The sequence below is a fragment of the Panicum virgatum genome, chromosome 3N (genome assembly GCF_016808335.1).
Source record: "Panicum virgatum strain AP13 chromosome 3N, P.virgatum_v5, whole genome shotgun sequence".
Taxonomy (NCBI): Eukaryota; Viridiplantae; Streptophyta; class Magnoliopsida; order Poales; family Poaceae; genus Panicum; species Panicum virgatum.
In genome coordinates, this window is record NC_053147.1 from 6,886,388 (window position 1) to 6,903,083 (window position 16,696).

A 16,696-nucleotide genomic window follows, 5' to 3' on the forward strand; every position below is an offset into this window, starting at 1 on the left:
GGACTCCCGCTTTGCGGTGGCGGTGGAGATCGGGCTCCCGCACGCGGCGGCTGTGGGGCCGCACGTCGGCGGCGAGCGGGTGGTGCGGCGCGGGGCCGGCGCGCTCCTGCACGTGCAGGTCGACGAGTCGTGGAGGGAGGATGTTGTCCCCGAGACTGGTAACTTCACCAAGGAGCTCGAACACGGTAGTTATATCAGATGGGCAAGCATCCAAACACAATCTTAAAACATCTCCAATAACTCTTGTATTATTTTAGTTAAATTTAGAGATTATATCCCTTTGCAAAAATAAAAAACCATCTAATTCTATAGGATAGTCTAAGAGATTATGTATAACATGTTTGCTATATTCAAAACTGGTTCGACAGCATCCTAATCCGTCTCATCGGATCGTTTCCTATCCCACACTCATTGCTGCACCCATCGCGACGCCGTAACCGTGATCCCTCTTGTACGCCACGAAGGCACCATCGCATGTTGCCACCGGCGCCTTGACGTTGAAGCTGCGACTGTCATCCATTGCGTCCTCTTCGTCCCCGCCGCTTTTCCCTTCGCCTCCGCTTGCCAGGGCTGCAGGAGCAGCTAGGCACCATGAGCCGGGGCTGCGGCATCAGCAAGCAACTCCAACACTTCACAACTTCACGGTGTGCTCGAGCGAGCCTCCTCCCCGGGGATGCCGCCTTCGGCTACGCGTCCTTCGCCGGGGAGCCGGGGTTCTGTGTCGCAGCGGAGGGCAGCCGAGGCCGCCGCGGCGGCGCACCCGATGGGCGGGCCGCGGAGCCTGAGCGCGGCCATGGAGCGGATCGACGAGGATGGGCCGGCACTCCTCGTCCTCGGACGCGGCGAGCAACGAGGACCCGCGGGAGCTCATCCGCTCCGCGTTGCAGCGGAGGGTGGCCGAGGCCGCCGCCGCGGCGGCGCACCCGTCGGCCGCTGCCGCGGAGCTAGAGCCCGACCGAGGCGCGGATCGACAAGGACAGGCCCAGCGGAAGAGGACGCGGTGGAGGTAGGAGGCGCCGGCGGAGGAGGACGGGATGGGCCCACAGCGCGGGAGGGCCGGGATGGAGACCGCGAGGGCTAGGCAAAGATGCAATGCGAGAGGCCCGGGATACAAAACGACGATAGAAGATGAGGTGGATGCCGTTTCTGTTGGATGGGGTGTTTTTACCTTTCTTTTCTTTTTTTAGATAACTTATTCAAGATAAAAAAATTTCTTGGAGATGCTCTTAGACTAGCCAGGTTTGAGCTGACCATGAAACCAAATACTAGCCGATGGCTAATATTATACAGGCTTGAACTGGTCTGGCTCCAAATTCTAGCCAGGCTAGAATAAGCCCACGAACCAAACAAACCCTAAAGCTCCTATCTCTGTCGCTAGGACAATCTTCCTAAACAAGTCACCTCTTTTGTTTTAAACCTATGTAGTTTCCTGACAGAGCCCAGTGGCCTGATGGATTTCTTTGATCCCTTTTCTCCCGCTCGATCTATTTCAGAGTTCAGAGTCGACAGTTGCTTGGTCAAAACTGTGGTAGTTGCGTAGTACTACTATTTACTATTGTTAGACTCTGCAAATACCTGCAGTGTTTGACTTTGACTACTCCGATCCTTTTCTGAACAAAACATTAGTATATGTATAGTGAAACTAGTTAAACAGCAACAGAAAGGGATCAAGCTAGCACAATAAAACCGACAATGTATATCACACAAAGAGGAGGAGGAGGAGGATTAAAAACTAAGCATCGAAGATGATATACTGCATATTTTAGGCAGGCTTGTGATCCAAGATACGGATTCCTTCAAGATTAATTTGATGCTGCTGAAGGTTAAACTGGTTAAGTAGCTTAGCTAGCATGGAGTTGTGTGAAGCTGTCTTGTTTAGTTTATACTCCATATAAGCATGCATCGGTGGACTGGAGTATGCTGGTTTGTGCCCGGGATCAGCGGACAGGGGTCCCTCGTGGACTTGTGGTGGATTCCAGCAACCACTACCATTTGGCCATGTGCACATGCATCTTCTTCCCTGATGCAAGACAAATCAAATCAGCATGCAGGAGCAATAACAACCCTAGCTAGCAGTATTTCTTAGCTCTTATTACAATGCATATAGGCATTGACAATTTGGCATTCCAATTTACGCAATGCAGGATGGTCGATCAGCCATTCAGCATGTACAGCTAGCTTGTGCATATGTCATATCAAGTACTGCATCACGTATACACGCCTTTTGTATTCTAGCTTGTATTCAAAGTTTATACTTGTCTGTGATGGACCATGCTCCATGCATCATGCAGCCATTGGTCAGTTATATATATGAAGATTCCCAGGAGATAGCAATATTTGGTTGAAAAGAAATGTGGTTTCATATGTAAAGATATATTTGTTAACAAAAAGAAAGGAAGCTGTTTTCCATTGCCATGATGAGTATAGGTTTCATATATCATTAGGAGGCATAGTGTGTTTTTGGTAATGTAATGAAAAAAAATAAAATATTGATGGATGCTTTTTCCTTGGATGCCTTTGGCCAGCCGCCGACTTAACAAAGAACAAGGTGGACCACTTGCTACACGTCGCCTTGCCGGGCCTTTTCCCAAGCTTTCAACACAAAAGGTGCTCGATTTTGTGGGTGGTTATCTTCTCTCTTTTTTTTCTCTCTCTCATGGGATGTGTTTTCAAGCCTGCACACTTGTTTCAATGGGTTGTGCGTACATTTGTGGGCTTCTGTGTTTATATTGTATTTCGAAAAAAAACTACTAGACAAGTCTAAAATAAAAGAGGAATGATCTACTTCGGGTGACTATTTTTAAAATTTCCAAACGGTGTATTTATCGTCCAAAGTAATAAATTTGGTACTTGTGAGTCTTTGGTCATAGTGATTAATACTATATCCAGCTTTATTAGAAAAGCTTGACATATGAGTTTTTTTAAAAAAAATAGTAATTTCGTATTTGTATTCGATTATCTAATTTTGTCATTTTTGTTTCTTCTTGCAAAAACATTTGCTGAACCTCAAAATTTGAATATAGATCATTTCATCCTTTATCCATATATATGTTTAGTTTAATCTTTCATGCACGTTTTGGTACGGGATATGATGAGTATAGGTCTCATATCATTTGGAGTCATAGTGATATAGGTCCCACATATCAGTGACTCAATGTCACGGAGGATGTGACCGTGGAATGTCACTGAATCTGCATCCCAACTCACCTGCAGGTTCATGGCCTCAAAGGCTGGATCCCGTTAGCTTGCTCGACTTGGCTCGTCAGTGGCTCGACTCGACTCAGCTCGTTGAGAAATTTTATCAAGCCAAGCTAAGTTTTAGATCAGTACGCTAATGAGCCAGCTCGAGTTGGCTCGCGAGCATCTGGCGAGCCAAAACAAGCCGAAGACTGCAGCCCAAAATAGAAACCGGCCCACATTTGTTTCAGCCCAATTTTCACCGCATGGCACCCGACCGCTGCGCGTACCGCGCCCTGTGCCGCGGCTGGCGGCTCCGAATGCGCGTACCACGGTGGATGAAGGTTGTTGTCGTCTTTACGAGCCGGCTCACGAGCTAAATGAGCCGGCTCGGGCCAGCAAACGAGCCGAGCCTAGCCTGATCTCTAGCTTGCTATGTTAACGAGCCGAGCTAGCTCATTACTATCTTAACAAGCCAGATCGATTTCAGGCGAGCCGAGCTGAGCTGGCTCGATATCCAGCTGGGACGAGTCACTCTGCACAGAAGCCTCGTCCGTTCATCTCCTCCCTCTGTTTCTCCACCCCTTCCCCTTCTCTCGGACTCTCTCGATCCTTGCTCCTCTTTCCCTTGCGGCGACGACTGGGCGAGCGGCGGCGCCATTTGTTACGTCTTCGTCCAGCCCCTTTGCCGGCGACGAGCATCCTCCAGGTATGCCCCGCCCCTTTCTCTTTTCTTCTGCTGTGCGAGACGGAGCACCCCAAACCCTAAACAAAACTGTTTGTATTCGGATCTGAATCCAGTTACAATATAGTACCTACTAACTTCGATTTTGTTTTTTTGTGTGCACCGGTTATGAGCCAGTGGAATCGCTATGTTCAGTGCATGTTCGGTGTAATTTGTGTGACACTGTCATCAGTTTTGCGGTTTTCAACTAGGGGAATTACAAGATCATTACTGAATTTATGTGCCCAAGAACACCTGAGGCCTGAGCTATAACTTGCCTTAACCAGGGTCACACACCAAAGAAAAAAAAAGAAATGATTTTGCGTACTGCTGCTCATGTTGAGAAGAAAATGATACAGGCTTGTATCCTGCCCAGGGAGGAAAATAAAATTAGAAAAAAAAAGCACATAGTGTGCTGAACTTTTTGGTGAATAAAACAGTGCAGAATTTCTTCTAGTCATAGTTACATATGATTCCATTATTCTGGAAATGCTAAAATAACATCCTCGCGCCTGTATCATGGTAGTTGCTGGAATCACGGCCAGGTAGTTTTAGTCCTTTCATAAGTGGCCATGACGCGTCATAATCCTCTCCCAGTATGTGGAGCATTTTGTCAACCATTTGGTTCTTGCTGGTTTTGCAGCTGGCTTGACAATCACTGCATTAACATCTTAGAACACCACAGATTATGTGTACCTGTTGGTTTACGGTCTGTTGGCTTGCGCTGCTTGCTACTCCAACTAACATTGTTGTGTTGTTGGCAAATCAGGTAATTTTCTTGTCTGTAGCATAGACAAGATGGTTAATGCGATCAAGGGGTTGTTCATCTCCTGGTAAGCTCCTGATACAACTGAAAATTGAATCCATCATTTTAGTTATTGTTAACCAAATATCCCTTTAAATTTGTTCATAACAAGCTACATTCCTCCCAATCCTTTTCCCCCGCCACAGTGATATACCTATGGCACAGTTTATTGTTAATCTGAATGCTTCAATGCCGGCATCAGAGAGGTTCATCGTGCACATGCTCGATCCTACACACATGTTTGTTCAGCCCCATGTGGTAGAAATGATCAGAAGCAAGATAGGGGAGTTCAGGGACCAGAATAGCTACGAGAAGCCGCAGTGAAGGATCATCCCACCTCGCAGTTTGCATTGTTTCCCTCCCTCCCAAAGATGCATACCTTGCACTCAAATCTGCGCACCTGCTATAGAATGGTTGGTTGGATGGCATTGCCATGCCTCACCCTGTCACCCGTGATGATCTAGAATAATGTATGTATTCGTGTTTCTAGTCTCAGAAGCAGCTGTATTTCAGTGACTTATTTGTATCCGGATTGGTCCTTTTATCTGGCCCTTTGCCACTTGGCAACGCACTTGGTGGCGCCGATAAATTGAAAGTGCGTTGCCTGCTTAGGAAAGGGTAAGATGTCTTGCATGTATTGCTGTTGTGGACTCGACTCTGATGTTTGTGAGCTTTTTATGAGTCGATGGTTCCGTGAAATAAAATAAGTAGCACTATTGTCGTCGTATTTTCTTATGGTCGAAAGAAACGCATTCATGATTGATGATTCTTCGTTGTGGAGGCCGGAATAAAAAACTAACTTCATCCATAAAAAAAAGTCAGAAAGAAAATTGTAGCTGAAGAATTGGGCAGGAGGGTGTTGTTGGGTCCGAGTGAGACTGGGCCGACGATCGGCATGGGCCCATAAGTTAAAAGAACGATGGGCCCGAGACTGTTTGGAATCCTACTCGGTTACGGTGTTGGGCTAGCGGTAGAATAAATAAGGCAAAAGTCTATTTGACCTCCTCCAACTATCACCAAAGTTTGGTTTTCCTCCTACAACTATAAAACCGGGTATTTCACCTCCCTCAACTTTTCAAACCGTCCATTTTACCTCCCTCGAGCGGTTTTGAAGGCTGTTTGCTACAGTAACCGTAGTTTTGTCTTTTTCTTTTTTTAAAAAATTTCAGCTGAATCTTTGAAAAATCATAGTAAATCACAAAAAAAATCATAAAATAGAAAATCCAATTTTGTTGGACTCCACATGAGTAGATATACGCAGTGAATATATTATATGGTATACTTTAGTACAATTTTTTACTGTAACTTTAGATATATACTTTTCTGTAATTAATTTATAGCTACAGTTTTCGTCGTCCCATTATGGTGAAATTTTTATGGTGGGCTAATCATTATATGATTGAGCTATAGTAAAAATTTTATGATTATTAGATCATGTATGACTGAGTTATAGATTTATCTATAGATTCGTCTAGATTTTTCTATAGATTTATCTAGTTTATATAGATAAATCTATAGATCAGTCAAACATGATCTAATAATCATAAAATTTTTACTACAGCTCAATTATATAATGATTAGCTCACCATAAAAATTTCACCATAATGGGACGACGAAAACTGTAGCTATAAATTAATTACAGAAAAGTATATATCTAAAGTTACAGTAAAAAAATTGTACTAAAATATACCATATAATATATTCACTGCGTATATCTACTCATGTGGAGTCCAACAAAATTGGATTTTCTATTTTATGATTTTTTTATGATTTACTATGATTTTTCAAAGATTCAACTGAAATTTTTTAAAAAAGGAAAAGACAAAACTACGGTTACTGTAGCAAACAGTCTTCAAAACCGCTCGAGGGAGGTAAAATGGACGGTTTGAAAAGTTGAGGGAGGTGAAATACCCGGTTTTATAATTGTAGGAGGAAAACCAAACTTTGGTGATAGTTGGAGGAGGTAAAATAGACTTTTGCCAATAAATAATAAGCAGATGGCAGGCGGGGGCTGCGACTGCGAGCGACGAGTGCAGAGCACCGCCGCCGCCTCAGCCGCAGACGAGCTAGGTTTTCGCCGGCCAGCTGAAGAGCCGAAGCCGAGATCGTAGCAGCGGTGAGGACGAGCCCAGTTTCATCTCGATCTTCCTTTTTTTTCTTTCCGTTCTTTATAGTTTTCATTAATCGTACCACGAAGCGAAGTATTAAAAAAAATCTGGAATCCATAAGGACGGTGCTTTAGGGTCGGTTTGGATTCAGGGGCTAAAAATTAGCCCATCCCCTTTAGCCACTTTTAGCCACAAACGATTCAAACAGGTGGAGCTATTTGTGACTAAAGTGAATTAGACCTCCCTAAAAAAATTAGCCTCTCCAAGAGGTGTTTATTGGGGCTAATTCTACGTGGGCCCCATTTTTCTCCTCACCCCCATGCATGGAAGAGAGAGCCACTGAGTGAGATGTATGCTTTAGTCCTCAAATTAGCTCATGGATCCAAACAACTCTAAATGCTAAAATTTAGAGGGCTAATTCAATAGCTAAACTTTAGTTCTCAAATTAGCTCAGGGGCTAAAGATCCAAACATGACTTTAGTTTATTTCTTTCATCTGGGTCGTCTTTAGCTGGATATGTGACCCAATATAGCATTGCTACCTTTGTTTCCGTTGATAACATATACATATACTATATATAGCGACATTCTGTTTTGCTTGAATATTTCTAATTGTTACATGTAACTTGAATATTTCTTTATGTGAAGAAATTGCTCTCAATTTGGTCGTGCCCTGCAATACTACCATTCTGTTTTGCTTCATCCAATGGTTCTTTTGATATCTGAACACCATAAAATTCGTTCTCTGATGTCTACTTACAGAGTACGTGTTTTATTTAACTGTGTGCAATTTGCAGTAGTTCATCTAGATTATTTTTAGTACTTTTGCTCCTTCAACTGACAAGTTTTTGTTTCCCATGCAATCAGGTATTTTCTCCTGTAGCGCGCAGATCAGAAAACATGGTTGACGCAATCAAAGGGCTGTTTATATCCTGGTAACCTCAACTGACTGAACCATTTTATCTTATCTTATTTTATTTTATGTCTCACTAGTGGATATGTACGTGCCACATGCACGTGTTTAAAGTCAAATGGTTTAAAAGTAATTGGATTGCATCGAACTACTACTAAAAAATATCATTTGTTGCGTGATGGAATAACACAACAAAGAGAAACAGAGGAGTTTTATGACTTACAGTTTACCAAAGGCCCATTAACATCCTCCATCTTCTCTTTGCCATATAGACGCTCCATCAAAGCGAGAGCAAACTCAATTGCTGTTTTTGGACTCCGGCTGGTCACGGCATTCCGATTCACCACCACCCTTAAGTTCATAGGCATCACATCTGCAGTGAACTTCTCCACGAATGATGGATAACAGCTTGGGCACATATAATTACACATCTAATTTCACCAAAAAAATTAGTGCTAAAAAGCTTGCCGATATGTGCTCTAAGAATTCATCGCCTGACGCATGCAAGCAAATTAAAAAACAAATATTGTTAAATAAAATCCCTAGACGATCGATGTTACTTGATGTCCTACGCCATGGAGAAAATAAATACCTTGATACAACATGCAACTTAGGGGTCAGGATCTGATGGGAAACACAGGTGGATACTGACAGTGCCCTGATTTAATGAAAGTGCCATAATTTAATGAAACAAAAAACAAAGATGGAGGTCAGCGATCTCGACGGCAGTTAGCAAAACAAAAAAAAAATATCGCTAAACAAATCCCTGGACGCCATGGAGAAAACATGCACCATGGCCAAGGTGCAACGGGGGAGGGGGTGGAATCCTCACCGCTGATTTAATGAATCCAAGATCAAAGATGAAGGTCGACACTTGTCTGGGGTAGTCGGCCATCGTGACGACAGCATGTTGCAGTGGGCGCTCGCGAAGGCGGCCCGACGATAGTGTGACGGCTGTCTGCGAGCCAATCTCAGCCGAGCGTGGGAGCGGCGCACCTGACGAAGCACAAAAGCCCTCGATCAACCAGCGCACAATACAAATGGAAGGTTTGACACTGAATCAACCAGTGCACAACACAAAAGGAAGATAAACAAAAGAGGGTTAATCAGCTCACAACAATAAGAAAATAAAAGGAGAGATTTTAGGATGTCTTACCAAAAATTATGGTTGCCTCATCTCTATACAATGGAAAGTAACAAGCGGGTACAAAGGTGGGTAGGTAAAAGTGTTTGGTGTAAAAAGTATTAGGATTTTGGTGGAAACATTTTTCTTCTATCAATTTCGTGGGTCTACACCCTTTTTCGTCAAACCTTTGGGCTGACAAGTGGGACCTCCGTGAGGAGTACGGTGGGCCTAATCTTGGTGAGAAATGGTTTAAATTGTTTCAACTTTTATAGTATAGTTTTCCTCTCTTTCCACAAAAAAATTTTGGTCATAATTCAAACTTGTTACTAATTCCTTTTTGTTTATATATACAGCGACGTGCCCATGGCACAGTTCATTGTCGATCTGAATGCTTCTATGCCTGCATCTGAGAAGTTCATCGTGCGCATGCTTGATCCTACGCACATGTATGTGCTGCCCCATGTGGGACAGATGATCAAAAGCAAGGTAGAAGAGTTCAGGAAGCAAAACAGTTACAGGCCGTGTTGAAGAAGAATCATTCACCCTCCATTCAGAGATATACGTCTTAATTCGGCTCGATCATACCCATGTAACAGCTAGGACTGTAATAGAAATACAGAATGGATGTATAATGCAGTCTTGTTATAGTTGATGAGTAGGCTACATCTACCGATCTTACATGTATTTCCATTGTGATGAATTATGATGATATACGTGTACTTTTCATGAATACATATCAACCTTCATACAGATGTTATCTGAGGCCTTGTTTTGTTCCCCAAAAAAAATTCCTACAGTACCCGACACATCGAATCTTCGAACACATGCATGGAGCATTAAATGCAGTTGAAAGAAATAACTAATTATACAGTCTAACTGATTAGCACGAGATGAATCTTTTAAGCCTAATTAGTCTATAATTAGATATTATTTGTCAAAAAACAACGAAATATGCTACAATACTAAAATTCAATTTTTTTCACCAACTAAACACACCTTGACTTGGGTGGCTTGCTGGAATGCACTGCAGTGCTCCACTAGGATCTACTAGGAACCAAAGATATCCCAGTGTTGACTTTTATATGCCCTGCAGGAGATGAGAATGACATGTACAGATAACATGATCTATGCACATGGCTCAATATGATGAATCTGATAGATGCCCATGTTTTACTCCATGTAGCAAGCGTGGTCCAAGAGATAACGTGTTCTTTATGAAAAAGGTATAGAACCTTTCAAAAAAACAAGCAGGCATAGAAAGAAAACCAACCATTGTTGTGTTCCATGTTCAGCGGAGACAAGAAGCATAACCTGTAAAAGGTCCAGACTATTGACAGAGATAGGCAGATAGCCTATTGCAGACTTGCAGTTGTTGGTTGCATGTACAACAAGTTCCCTTCGGTTCAGACTTCAGATGCATGCCAGGTTAGTTCCTTCCCCTGAAGGAATTAATAGGTTCGGACTTCAGTGTCATTCAGATCTGCAAAGTCTCTCTGAACTTTGCAGCCAAACAAGCATCGCGTCGCATGCTGTTTCTGCACCCGGCATGCTTGGAAGCAAAGTCTATCGATCAGACTCAGAGACCAAAGCTTCAAGCCTTGGCATGATTCAGGAAACACTCAATGGGTGGCACTGGCACCGGCCACATTTCAATTTCCTTTCCCTTTTGCGCAGTGCCTTGGCTTTGCTTCCAAGGGATCACCACGATGACGAGTATATATACATGCATCCTCTCATGCGATCTCACAATCAAACAGCAACCGATCGTTAGTGATCAAGAAGATGGCTTCGTCTTCTGCTCGTCTGATGAGCAAGCTCTCCCTCGCCGCCGTCCTCCTGCTGTGCGCCGGCGCGTGGCTGCTGGCGGAGGCTCGCCCCCACGGCGACATCGACAGCGACTTCTACTCCATCGTGGGGTACGCGCCGGAGGACCTTGGCAGCCATGACCGGCTGATCAAGCTGTTCGAGGAGTGGGTGGCCCAGTACCGCAAGGCGTACGCGAGCTTCGAGGAGAAGCTGCGGCGGTTCGAGGTGTTCAAGGACAACCTGAAGCACATCGACGAGATCAACAAGAAGGTGAGCAGCTACTGGCTGGGCCTGAACGAGTTCGCCGACCTGACGCACGACGAGTTCAAGGCCACCTACCTCGGGCTCAACCGGCGGCCGAGGAACGCCGCCGGTGGCGGCTCCTTCAGGTACGGGGGCGTGGGCGCCGGCGACGTGCCCAAGGAGGTGGACTGGCGCCAGAAGGGCGCGGTGACGGAGGTGAAGAACCAGGGGCAGTGCGGCAGCTGCTGGGCCTTCTCGACGGTGGCGGCGGTGGAGGGCATCAACCAGATCGTGACGGGCAACCTGACGTCGCTGTCGGAGCAGGAGCTGATCGACTGCAGCACGGACGGGAACAACGGCTGCAACGGCGGCATCATGGACTACGCCTTCTCCTACATCGCCGGCAGCGGCGGGCTGCACACGGAGGAGGCGTACCCGTACCTGATGGAGGAGGGTGACTGCGACCAGAAGGCCGGCGACGAGCAGGTGGTCACCATCTCCGGGTACGAGGACGTGCCGGCCAACGACGAGCAGGCCCTGGTCAAGGCCCTCGCGCACCAGCCCGTCAGCGTCGCCATCGAGGCGTCCGGCAGGCACTTCCAGTTCTACAAAGGGGTATGTGGGTTTATTTATTTTATCATGATATATATCCTACCTTCCTGAGTCCGCCATTGTCGCGCTCATGCAACGCATCAAGCAATGTGAACGATGACCTTCTCGTGCTGCAGGGCGTGTTCGATGGCCCGTGCGGCGCGGAGCTGGATCACGGCGTGGCGGCGGTGGGCTACGGCACGATCAAGGGGCAGGACTACATCATCGTGAAGAACTCGTGGGGCCCGCACTGGGGCGAGAAGGGGTACATCCGCATGAAGAGGGGCACCGGCAAGCCGGAGGGCCTCTGCGGCATCAACAAGATGGCGTCCTACCCAACCAAGGACCAGTAGTGCCCGGCATCAGCATCACTTTTCACTACTGTGTGCATGAACATCAAAGATCGATCATAGCCTCTCTCTTTTATTTTTACTTCTCATCATGTTTTATGTCTTCTTTCCCTTTTGTGTTGAGCGTGTTTAATTTCTCGATTATATTGATCGAGGAGCAAAAGGCACTCATGCACGACCTGCTCGGTTGAAATGATGGATGGAATAAACTTTCACCTTTAATTTGTTTTATTAATTGGCCTATATGGATTTCATCCTTCTTCAATTTCTTTTCGCGGTTCAGTAAAATAGTGTACAACCAACAAAACATTAAACATCGCGAACATTTGTTCTATGAATATTGCGAAAAAAATGAGTCAAACTGACCAAACAAATTAGTCTATAAAAGCGAATAAATTAGTCTAAAAATGAACAAATTATTCAACAGTAGAAATGGGGCCTCAATCGACATCCGCTCCACAGAATGGCCGACGCACAGCTTCGATTCGATCTAGGGTTTGGGTTCACGGGGAATGGAATGTGCAAATATACATACACACACAAGAGAGAGAGAGAGAGGGCGACGGTGGCAAAGACGAGGCGAGGAGGACGAGGAAGAGGAGGAGATAGCGAAGCGTACCGAAACCAAAACAATCGCAACCAAGCGCTCGAAAAAACCATCAATGGCGGCTCAGATCCTACGTTGCGAAACCACTCCTCCGACCAGAACCTGCCGCGAACCTCTCCCCCACGACGAGCAGCAGCACAAGCGCGAGGAGGAAGAAGCTTACCTTGGCTGATTCCATTTAATGAGCCGAAATTACCAACACGAGCTCTTCAGGCGATGGATCCAAGTTTTGTAGCGCAAGCGATGTATAGCTCCTGCGTATGCCGTTTGGTAAAAATAGGTCGCTCCCTCTAAAAAAGAAAAGAAAAAAAAAAGTTCGCTCCAAGCAGGCACAGTGCAAGCGAGAACTTGTTGGGGATTGCTACCCTCGAACTCCGAATACGGCCGAAGGTCATGTTGCGAAGGTCGTAAAAAATATTCTCGACCCTAACAAATGGCTCTGAGGCAAATTGAGACTATTTCCTTTGCAGGATTGGAAAATGGCGATTCTCGAAGAACCCGAAGGTGACCGAAGGTCCGTACGCAGGGACCAAACCTTCGGGGCGGATGCCGAAGGAGCTATCGCTGAAAATGCTGGTTAGAAAGGTGGCAGCTGAAGTTCTCGAAGGTCCACGATGGTACCCAATGATCGCCCCAAAGGTGGCTGCCATGTGGAGAACGAAACTACGAAAAGATGAAGACTACCTTCGGAGTCACATGGGAAGCGTGATTTTGTAACAGTATGTAATTTGTACACTCAAATATCCAGAAATGACCACCTGTCAATATTCCGAGTAGGTAGGGACATTTTAGGAATAATGTAATGAAGGTTGGAGGTATAAATACTCTCTTCTAACTTTCACTATACAGGTTAAGTCTTGAAGGGGATATACAACCATTTTTGCTCGGTGTAACCTTCGAGCTTGATTCTCTTTCCCTTTCTGCTCGGCCATCACAACTTAGATCCCAATGGAACTAACAAGAAAACAGCAGTTTTGTTCACGGCAAATTTGATTTATATCAAATGAGGTTAAACAAAGCGAATTACCATAACTATGGACAATGGTCGTGCTTGTGGATTGTGGAGTGTGAAACATACAGTACAGATATCTGTGAGCATATATTGTCTGCTGCATGACTCTGGCCCATGCAACTGTACAACGCTTTAATTTGTTGCAGGCTTGCATGCAGCTAGCTGTTGGGACTAGCACACACTGTTCAGGAATGATTTTATATTACGATCCCACGCGAGAGGTACGGTATTTTCATGACAACAACATGCATGAACATTGCTCGCCAAAGATAATGGACAAATAATGGGTCGTGTACGTAATTAAAAGGGCAGGAAATAAACGTAAAAATAATTAATGTGCAAGAGAGCACAGAAATAAAGATGATAGTCATCAGTTGCTAGCTGAGAAGTCCGGGTGACTGTGAGCAACTGATGAGCAATGTGTGCATGCATGCCACAGAATTTATTTATTTGGCATCAGATTAAAGTACAGGGATTGTTGTTGCGCCATCAAATCAGTAACTCAATCGTTTTATTTATTGGTTGTACCGTTAAGTTTTTTAAGAAAAAATGAAAACATTTTTTCCTCCAAAGGATTAAGGATGGGATCATTTTAATTTCTTTTCCAGTTAGGCGATCAGTAACGAAAATTAAGTAGGCCTACAACCACTACTGGTCTTTCGGGAGGTACTAGCATGCATGGCAGCATGGGCTTAAGTTATGTCACACCCGGTTTTAAGGACAAAACCAAATACATAGCTATATGTATACTAGGATCAAGTTTCATACATATAGAGACATTATAAGTGAATAATCAGTAACAGCATCACGAAAAGAGAAAATACAGCAGATAAAATACTATCAGAGTTATACAACTTATCCTGGAAACGAAGGCTTCAAACTGCACAGGCAATCGATCGGGGACTGCGTACGCCTAGAACTCAGCAACATCTTCAATAGACTTCACCATAACTTTCTCCTTCTGAGCAGCAGTAAGCAAGGGTGAGTACACTTATGGTTGGTACTCAGCAAGGCGACAAGAAATAACCAGAAAGTGATTTAATTTCATCTTTAAATTAAATTAATCATGTGAGGGTCCAAGCCGCTCTTGACCGTGAGCACGACTAACCGGTTAGTTTTAACTCTGCAGAGGTTGTACACTTTCACCACAATTCGCGTAAAAGTTCCGAAGAACTTTGAACCCAACCATGCAAGTGCGGGCCAAGCACCATATCACACTTCCTTAGGTATGACTACATAGGGACGCTACGAGGCTTTTCCAAAGAATCACTATATGTACGCACTGGTCCCTTGCTTTCTGCGGTACCTCAGAAGACGAAGCTTCCTTCACCCGCTCCTCAAAGTTTGATAACCCAAAAATCCACCAATCAAACGCCCCAGGCACGACATATAAATCATCTAGTTACTTAGCCAAGACCAGAGCCATATGGTATTGTGGTTGTACGGTTTTCTTGGGTGGTTCTCCATGTTCCGATTAAATCAAGTATTCTCATAAATAAGCATAGATAGAAGTATGGTTAGGGTCACTTGCCTTTCTCCAACGAAAAGCTACTCTTACTGCTCTTCAGCTCTGGCTCACTTGGAAATCTTGATTCTTCAATCTTCAAACAACGATCTTTCTACCCGAAGCAATCATCGGGCAACATACAAAGCAAACAAGTACAACTAAGAACAATACACCAAAACAAAAGAAAAACTTTAAAAGAGTGTACTAAAGGATAAGGCTCGTTGCTACGGTTACGAGAGTAAGAAACGCGGAAAACAGAACTAAAACGACGATTCTATAGATTAAACGGTGCTTCAGGGATCTAGTCGTGATTAACTAAAGGGTTAAGGACTAACAGAAAAGATTTGTAAGACACAACAAAGTATGCTCACAGAGGATAACAAAGTGATAAAGCTATTGCACACGTCACAAGGATCACGTGAGCGCAAAAATTGATGAAAACAGAGCTAAAACAGAAAAGTTATGGCTAAAACAAGGTTCTAAGGACTTGTTTGCGAGAGTTTTGAACTTCCAGGGGCTAGCTCTAAAGAAACCAGGGACTAAAATGAGATTAAACCTAAACTACAGGGGTTAGATTGCAAAACTACAGGCTAAGGACGGCGGGTTCGATTTTAGAAAAGATCGGAGTGTTTTCTGTAAAGATTTGGACTAAAACAGAAATAGTTTTGAACTGCGGTGGACAGAGGGTCGATTTCCTAAAAGCCTAGGGGCTCTTTTGCAAAATTGGCCCAGTTGACCGGTAAGGCTAGGTTTGACTCGAGTTTAGATCTAATCGTGGCCGTGGATCGTAGATCGGACGGCTAGGGTTTGATGGGGCGGGTTGGCGGCGGCGCAAGGCCGCCGGCGGCGAGTTAGGCGGCGGCGCATCACCGGCGTGTCGCGTCTACGCGATTCGGGCCCTGATTCAACTCGGGTCTTGCTCTGGGAGCACGCGCGCGGCATGTTGAACGCGTCTAGGGCAGCGGCTCGAGCTAAAGTGGGCGGGGCAGCGCTTGCGGCGACGCATGGCGGAAGGGCGGCGACGGCGAGCTATCTCACGCGAAGGAGAGGGTAAGGGAGAGGGGAAAAGAGCCGGAGGGAATCCTCACCACACGGCGAAGCTTCTGCTACGGGTGGACTCGACGGGGAAGCGGCGGAGCGGTGAGATGCGTGCGACCTGAGGTTCCGAGCTCCAATGGCGGCGTCGCGGCAGCTAGAGCTAGGGTTTGCGAGCGAAGGCGGCGCTGCGGCTTCGGTGCGATACCGGGGAGCTAGGGCGCCTTATATAGGGCGGGGCTCGAGGTTCCTTGGCGTGCGCGCCACTCCGGAGCGGCGCGTGCTCCACCCGGACTCGGGGGCGAGTCCCGGCTAGGCACGGCGTGGAAGACGGGTCCAACCGGCGGGACCCACCGGCGCGGGTTGGGCTGCAGGGGAAAGAAAAGAGAGGGAGATATAGGCTTGTTGGGCTGAAAACAAGGAGAGGAAAAGAAAAGGTTTTGCATTTTTGAAACTGATTCAAACAAATTCAATTCAATCTAAATTTAAATTCAGAGAATTCAAATTCAAATTGAACAAACAAATAAAATAATGCATTGCAGCATGAATGCAACACAAACAAAATGACCTTATTTAATTAAAAAACAACCAATCTATTTTCTTTTACACTAAATTCTCTGTAAAGAAAATAAATGTTGTGAGAATTTTAAAATTATGAGAAAATTATTGTTTTATTTTTAATTTCAATCACAT

At 45.1% G+C, this 16,696-nt stretch overlaps 3 protein-coding genes across 4 annotated transcripts; all 3 read left to right on the forward strand.

Annotated features, from left to right (window-relative positions):
• The first annotated feature begins 3,698 nt into the window (after positions 1 to 3,698).
• Positions 3,699 to 5,433, forward strand: LOC120667140 (general transcription and DNA repair factor IIH subunit TFB5-like). The gene is made up of 3 exons (XM_039947186.1): positions 3,699 to 3,886; positions 4,671 to 4,734; positions 4,853 to 5,433. Exons 2-3 carry the CDS (start codon positions 4,700 to 4,702, stop codon positions 5,028 to 5,030), a joined length of 213 nt encoding a protein of 70 aa, XP_039803120.1. The 5' UTR covers positions 3,699 to 3,886; positions 4,671 to 4,699; the 3' UTR covers positions 5,031 to 5,433.
• On the forward strand, positions 3,858 to 9,609 carry LOC120667139 (general transcription and DNA repair factor IIH subunit TFB5-like). 2 transcript variants are annotated; one of them, XM_039947184.1, is made up of 4 exons: positions 3,858 to 3,886; positions 4,671 to 4,734; positions 7,681 to 7,748; positions 9,206 to 9,609. In XM_039947184.1, the coding sequence occupies exons 3-4, from the start codon at positions 7,714 to 7,716 to the stop codon at positions 9,378 to 9,380; spliced, it is 210 nt and encodes a 69-aa protein (XP_039803118.1). In that variant the 5' UTR covers positions 3,858 to 3,886; positions 4,671 to 4,734; positions 7,681 to 7,713; the 3' UTR covers positions 9,381 to 9,609. The 2 variants fall into 2 exon arrangements, with proteins under 2 accessions (XP_039803118.1, XP_039803119.1); XM_039947185.1 differs by lacking the exons at positions 3,858 to 3,886; positions 4,671 to 4,734 and adding an exon at positions 6,703 to 6,822.
• Positions 9,610 to 10,588: 979 nt separating this feature from the next.
• Positions 10,589 to 12,073, forward strand: LOC120667141 (cysteine protease XCP2-like). Its single transcript, XM_039947187.1, has 2 exons — positions 10,589 to 11,516; positions 11,630 to 12,073. The coding sequence occupies exons 1-2, from the start codon at positions 10,635 to 10,637 to the stop codon at positions 11,843 to 11,845; spliced, it is 1,098 nt and encodes a 365-aa protein (XP_039803121.1). The 5' UTR covers positions 10,589 to 10,634; the 3' UTR covers positions 11,846 to 12,073.
• Positions 12,074 to 16,696: the final 4,623 nt, after the last annotated feature.

Bases quoted from the DNA above. Each gene is read 5' to 3' on its own strand.
- LOC120667141 (XM_039947187.1), top strand. From the start codon at position 10,635: ATGGCTTCGTCTTCTGCTCGTCTGATGAGCAAGCTCTCCCTCGCCGCC. The intron at 11,517-11,629 runs GTATGTGGGTTT...CTCGTGCTGCAG, and splicing joins ACTTCCAGTTCTACAAAGGG to GGCGTGTTCGATGGCCCGTG.
- LOC120667139 (XM_039947184.1), top strand. From the start codon at position 7,714: ATGGTTGACGCAATCAAAGGGCTGTTTATATCCTG. The intron at 7,749-9,205 runs GTAACCTCAACT...TTATATATACAG, and splicing joins AAAGGGCTGTTTATATCCTG to CGACGTGCCCATGGCACAGT.
- LOC120667140 (XM_039947186.1), top strand. From the start codon at position 4,700: ATGGTTAATGCGATCAAGGGGTTGTTCATCTCCTG. The intron at 4,735-4,852 runs GTAAGCTCCTGA...CCCCCGCCACAG, and splicing joins AAGGGGTTGTTCATCTCCTG to TGATATACCTATGGCACAGT.